We start from the raw sequence: 6,600 nt of genomic DNA on the forward strand, positions 1-6,600 counted from the left end.
TGCTTGAGTCACTAAGTTTGCTAAGCTAGCAGGTGAAATTTGATAAAGACAACTCGGAAGTGCTGCATCTGAGAAGTAACAATCCTATGGAGATGACCTCTCCATACTCTAAGGATGGGATGGTTAACATGTCCAATGACTATGATAAGAATTTAGGAAAGTACCTCACATGACAATACATATTTTAAAAACAATCTGTGTTGAATCCTACCATTATTTTTTCACCATACAAAAACATACAAAAGCTTGCTACGATGAATGCTATCTGCCTCTAAGTGGTCTGTCAAACATGGAAGGGATCTTTCATGTGTACAACAGAAAGAGGGTCTCTAAAATCTTGAAAGTCAAATTAAGTTACCGTGAATACCTCAGGATAAGACCCATCTCATTCCGTTTAGACATCTAAAAGTTAAGTGCAAAATCTGAGCAATCTGTCAACAGTTCCCTGTGGAATCAATGAGATAGGGACCTCCAGAAGGCAATCCTGGAGGAGCTGAAGCACTAAAACATAGGAACCTAGGTCCACTTGGGATGTCCAGGAGTTATTTCTCTGCAATCCAGGTGCACTGCTTATGACTGACTTCCTCAAGACTGACTTCTATAATATGCCTGTGTCACATCTGTCAGCCACATATAGACGTCCCTGGTACTTGAAAACATCCAGTGACCATAAACATTACGCTAAGTTACCTGACAGAGCTTTTTTTAGCTGGAATACACTTAACTTTCTTCATAGTACATTGTATGGGGCTATGTTTTGGATTTGTGCTGAAAACAGTGTTGATAGCACAGGAATGTTTTAGTTATTGCTGAGCAGTGGTTACACAGAGTCAAGAACTTTTCTGCTTCTCACACTGCCCTGCCAGCAAGCAGCCTGGGAGTGCACAAGGAGCTGTGAGGGGACACAGCTGGGACAGCTGACACCAAGTGACCAAAGGAATAGTCCATACCATATGATGTCACGCTCAGCAATAAAAGCAGGGAGAAGAATGAAAGGGATGATATTTGGAGTTATGGTGTTTGTCTTCCCAAGTAACTGTTATGTGTGATGAAGCCCTACTTTCTTGGAGATAGCCAAACACTTGCCTGCTGATGGGAAGTAGTGAATGATTTCCTTATTTTGCTTTGCTTATTTGCATGGCTTTTGATTTACCTATTAAACTGCCTTTATCTCAACTCATGATTTTTTCTCAATTTTACCCTTCTAACTCTCTTCCCTATCCCACTGGGTGGAACCAAGTGGCCATGTGGTACTCAGTTGCTAGATGGGGTTAAACCATGACACTGACTGATTTAATTCAGATAATCTAAAGATACCCATCTGCCTAACCATCTAACACAGAGGGAGTTTTATCTTACCTGCTTCTGCCCATTGATTATGCAGGCAGCCTAAGGCCAACCTTAAGAAGTTTAAATCACAGAATTTTTTGTAGTTAGAAGAAAACAAAAGATTGTAATTCCAAATATATACTCAGATTTGAGTGTTTTTTATTCACAATTGAGTTGTCTGATTCCTTTGGACCTTAGCTAGAATCTAAAATTTAGGCTTGCTGGACAGGTTAAATGAAGAAGACTAACAACAAACCTCTGCAGAAAAATCATCTACCTTTGAGATAATTATTACTTGCTCTCTTACAGTTAGTGGAGACTAAGCCAATAGTCACTGGACTTTTATGGCAAGAGACATTGTATCCCAGAGACATGTAAACTAAGTCAGACTAATCACTGCTAACAGTCTATTTCCAACATAAAAGGAATTTTTGAATACTAATTCTGATGTAAATATCTACATTGCCAGTGTCTTAAGATAAAGTTAATCCTGGAGGCAGCGACAGTTTCACTGGGAGTATGGAAAAGACTTCAAGAAGACAGAATGGCTTTCTGACTGTTAATTGCCCTAATCTTAGGGTTCCCAGTTACTAGTGTATGTCCAGATAGAAAAAACATGGCCTCTAGGTAGATCAAGTTTCTATTTTAAAAAGCTTTTAAAGTTTTTCAGCTAGTTTCAGACTTAAGTTGAAAATAATAATCATTGTAAGTTATGTAATAACAATTTTTTTCTTTTCTTAAACACAGATAATCTCTCTGAGGATCTCTGAACAGAAAAGGCGTTTTGTTTAAGACACAAGTAGACAATTAGCAGAACTTGGCCCACTGAACATCTTTTAAATTAGCTTTATATACCAGAAAATAAAGTAAAAACTGAACGTTAAATACCCTTATCTTTCCAAGCTGGTAACTGCAGAAATAACTGTTGCCTTTGTTACTAGTTACTGGGCCATCGAACATGATGTTACTCACAAAGTTACAATAAACTGGAGTAAATCTATATTTGACTCTTATAGGAAAATGATATCTCAAGAGATGAAACTGAAAAACACAAGGAAGTTATATATTTCCATTGCACATAATGAAAACTTTGGTTGAATTGCAAAACAAATACCTGTGACAGAAGAATTTCTGTGCTGTGCACAATCTGCAACTCGGCTTTTCCGAAGCATCAAAGAAAGTTAGGTCCATAACATTCACTGAGAGTGTGTAGTACCAAGCACAGATTTTTCTTATCTGACATGAAAGCTGTAAATCAACTGCCTTTTTTATTTTATTTTTGACATCTGAATAATAGTTTAAAAGTGGGTTAAGTCTTTATGTTCAAAATATGCAACTCTGTATGGTAATTCTGATTTTACGCACATATTTTGTGTGATCTTGGTAACTTCTGGAAGGCGGATGGGTGAATATTGACTCTGATGGGTAAGGTGATGGAGATGACCCTCACAGACATTAAGTTAGCTGGCATAAATACACTCTTGGGAAAACAGGATTTTTATTTGCAACTTTTCTGGGCAATTTCATATAGAAGATTCCTCTCCTTCTGTTAATTAACATAACTGCACTAAAAGTTGGTAGGCTTTTCTCAAAAATCTCAGAATATTTTCATGGACTTTACTGTAACTGTTATAGTCATGAGAAGAGCAGAGCAGGGGAATGAAACAGCTGTTGTGGAATTCATCATCCTCGGTTTCCAAAGTATTCCAGAAGTACAGTTTATCCTCTTCTTGATGTTTCTAGTGACCTACATTACAACTGTATTAGGGAACCTCCTGATCATGGTGCTGGTTGTGACTGATCATCACCTTCATAACCCCATGTTTTTTTTCCTGGGGAATCTGTCATTCTTGGACACCTGTTACACTTCCACTATCCTGCCCAGAATGCTGTCAAGTTTCCTAACAAACAAATATGTTATTTCACTTAATGGTTGTTTTCTGCAGTACTTTTTCTTCACTGGGCTAGCAGGTGCAGAATGTTGTCTCCTGACTGTCATGTCTTATGACCGGTACATTGCGATATGCAAACCATTGCATTACACAACCATAATGAACAGCAGGTGCTGCCTCCAATTAGCGGGAGGGTCTTGGGTAAATGGGTTGTTGGCTAGTGCTATAGTCACCTGTCTGATGCCACAGCTAACTTTCTGTGGCCCAAATGAAATTGATCATTTCTTCTGTGACTTCATGCCAGTGGTAAAGCTTGCCTGCAGTGATACCCGCTGGATTGAGGTTGTAACGTTCATCTTGGCCTCCCTTTTGACACTACCTCCATTTCTCTTGACACTCGTATCTTATGTGTACATCAGCAACACTGTCCTCAGGATCCCGTCTTCCACAGGAAGGCACAAGGCTTTTTCTACCTGTTCTTCCCACCTCACTGTGGTGACATTTTTCTATGGGACCCTGATTGTTGTGTACTTGGTACCAAAAACAAACACATTGAGAGACCTCCACAAAGTGTTCTCTGTCTGCTATACAGTTCTGACACCACTGGTCAATCCCCTCATCTACAGCTTAAGAAATAACAACATAAAGAAGGCTCTGAGAACAGCCATGAGCAAATATAGGGTTTCCGATAAGGCATGAACAAGCTCTTCTCAATGATTAAGTGAAATTGAAATATCAGCGTTATGACAATTTTTTGTCTGAACCTAAGTTAGTCTTTTTCCCTGGAAAGGAGACAAAGTTTCCAACATCCTGAGAGAGTCATCTGAGTGCCCTAGCTGTTGGGCTGTGAGGGCAATTTCTTTTCTTGGATTAATTAATGTGTAAGCTTTTCTACAAAAAACCACATCATCCTTATAGCAGAGAAATAGCATAGTTGTCTCCAATATTTCAGTGCTTGCCAAGTGTTTGGATTTATATCCACTTCCAAGCTCCCTGATTTTCAGAATTGCTTTCAGGAATGCTCATTGTCTGGTCTAGAAACAAGAAGGATTATCTAAAAGTGATAGGAGGGTTATGAATATATTTAGCTCTGCGCCTACCAACAATACAAGCCCTCCTTGCAAATATGGAAGGTACAAATGTCATCTCTACTGATTAGATACATACAATGACACAGAACCTATGAGGTATATGTCTTTGAACCAGCAGACCAGATGGTTTCTGCAGAGCTTCTCAACAGCACTACATGCCTGTCAGTGTGCAAATGATTTGATTCCCCTGAACTGAGATTCCATACACACTGGTTCCTAGGCTTTTATTACAGTTGTGACAAGAGCTAAGGAAATGTAGTTGTGTGGTAAAAGGATGAAATTCAAGTTTGTCCTTTAGTTATAACTGGTGGAGCTTTGTGCAAACCCATTCTACTTAGTCATTAATTTCCTGGTTGTCCAGGTACTGCTCTGCTAGTCTCAGCAGAGATGAAACAATGGCCTTACCTGGGATGTGGTGCTAAACCTAGACTAATTGATAGGCTCTATTTGTATATTTCCGTGTGTTGGTTCACATCATCAACTGAGAATCATTCTGTCCCAGAGACCTCTCCCAGCACTTCGTACCAAAGAATACATGGGTTTCTACATAGATAAAGACACCTGGAAATCACAGCAGAAGGAATGGTTCCAAAGTACAGACACTTGAACATAGAATAGGAAATGTTATGTGCACAGTTAAGATGAAAAACAGCAGTGGATTATGCATGTGCTGGAGTGATCAAAGAGGGCCATAGACCAGCTTCATATAAGAATTCAGGAGAAAAACATCTTGGGGAACCTCGTCCTACTCACCTGAAGTTCTTGCTGCAAAGATTCTTGCAACAGAATCCCATCACCGTCTGGACAGGGACCAAGCATCCTTTCTGGGAGAGTTTGATTCACCTTCTGAGCATTACCCTTTGCAAAGATCCCAGTAAGTTATTACTACTTTTTAATAAACATTCTGTGATCATCTGTGCAACATAGTCAATGGAGAGTGTACTGTGTGTGGCTGGGATGGAGTTAACTTCCTGCAGAGCAGCCCATACAGTGCTGTGCTTTGTATTTGTGGCTAAAACAGTGTTCATAACTTGTATTATATTTATGCTGCAAGGTTGGGAATGAGGGGGTAGGTGAGGCTGCAGGACTGGCCTATGTGAGAAGAGGTCAGGTGCTGTCCCCATGCTGGACACAGACAGTTCCAGCCAGCTCTAAAAAAGACCCATGGCAGGGCACAGCTGAGCCCATTAGCCAAGCTGGTGGTGTCCCTGGGAAAACACGTGTAAGAGCAGAAAACCTCAGACAAGCAGAGGAGGAGGGGGAAAAAGAGAGGGAGAAACAACCCTGCAAACCCCGTGATCAGAGGAGAAGGAGGGGTGGGAGAAGGTATTTCCCTGCGTTCCATGGAGAACCACATGTCAGAGTAGTATGATGTTTCCTGAAGGAATTGCAGGCCATGAGAAGGATCTCACTGGAGAATGGGAAAAGCTGAGGAGGAAGGAGCAGCAGAGAAGAACTATTATGTACTGACTATAACACTCCCATCCTCCACACCCCTGAGCTGCTTGGAGCAGCGGTCAGAGTACAGTAGAAGAGTCAGAGTAATGGAGTGAAGTTAAGCCTGGAAAAAGGGGAGAGTGAATGCATTGTTCTAATTTTTATTTTTGTTTGTCACTACTCAAATCTATTTTAATTGGCAGTAAATTAAATTAATTTTCCTCAAGTGAAACCAGTCTTTCCTGTGACAGTATTAAGGTAAGTGATCTCCCTGACTTTACCTTGACCCATGAGATTTTTGATTTGATTTTCTCCCCCTGTGCTGTTGAGAAGGGGAAATGAGAGAGAAACTGGGTGGAAGTTTGTCCCTTAGCCAACATTAATGCACCACAATAACACACCAACATTCTGTCTCTTACTGAATAGCACTTGCACAGCATCAAGGCTTGCTTTCTCGCCCTCCACCCCCATGCACACAGAGAGAGTAATCTGGAGGTGGGCAATAGGCTGGGAGGGCACATAGACAGGACAGCTGACCCAAGATGTCCAAAGGAATATTCCATGCCATACGACATCATGCTCAGCAATCGAAGCTCAGAGAAAGGAGGAGGAAGGGGGAACATTTTTGGTTATGTCATTTGTGTTCCCAAGCAACCAATGTATGTGCCTCTGTTTTCAGGCATTAGCTGGACATCTGCCTGCTGATTGGAGGTAATAAGTGAATTTTGCTTTGCTTGCACACACAGCTTGTGGTTTTCCTATTAAACTGTCATTATCTCAGTCCATGAATCTTCTCTCTTTCCTTCCATTTTCTCACCAACCCACAGGAGAAAGGAGTGAGATGGAGGCTG

General features: G+C 40.7%; 1 protein-coding gene across 1 annotated transcript; it reads left to right on the forward strand.

Annotated features, from left to right (window-relative positions):
* Window positions 1–2,988: 2,988 nt before the first annotated feature.
* Window positions 2,989–3,920, forward strand: LOC309413384 (olfactory receptor 11A1-like; the record flags this gene model as incomplete). The annotated part of the gene is made up of 1 exon (XM_082010504.1): window positions 2,989–3,920. The coding sequence occupies exon 1, from the start codon at window positions 3,063–3,065 to the stop codon at window positions 3,918–3,920; it is 858 nt and encodes a 285-aa protein (XP_081866630.1). The 5' UTR covers window positions 2,989–3,062.
* Window positions 3,921–6,600: the final 2,680 nt, after the last annotated feature.

This window comes from Phaethon aethereus (genome assembly GCF_964289735.1).
Source record: "Phaethon aethereus genome assembly, chromosome: 25".
In the NCBI taxonomy this organism is placed as follows: Eukaryota; Metazoa; Chordata; class Aves; order Phaethontiformes; family Phaethontidae; genus Phaethon; species Phaethon aethereus.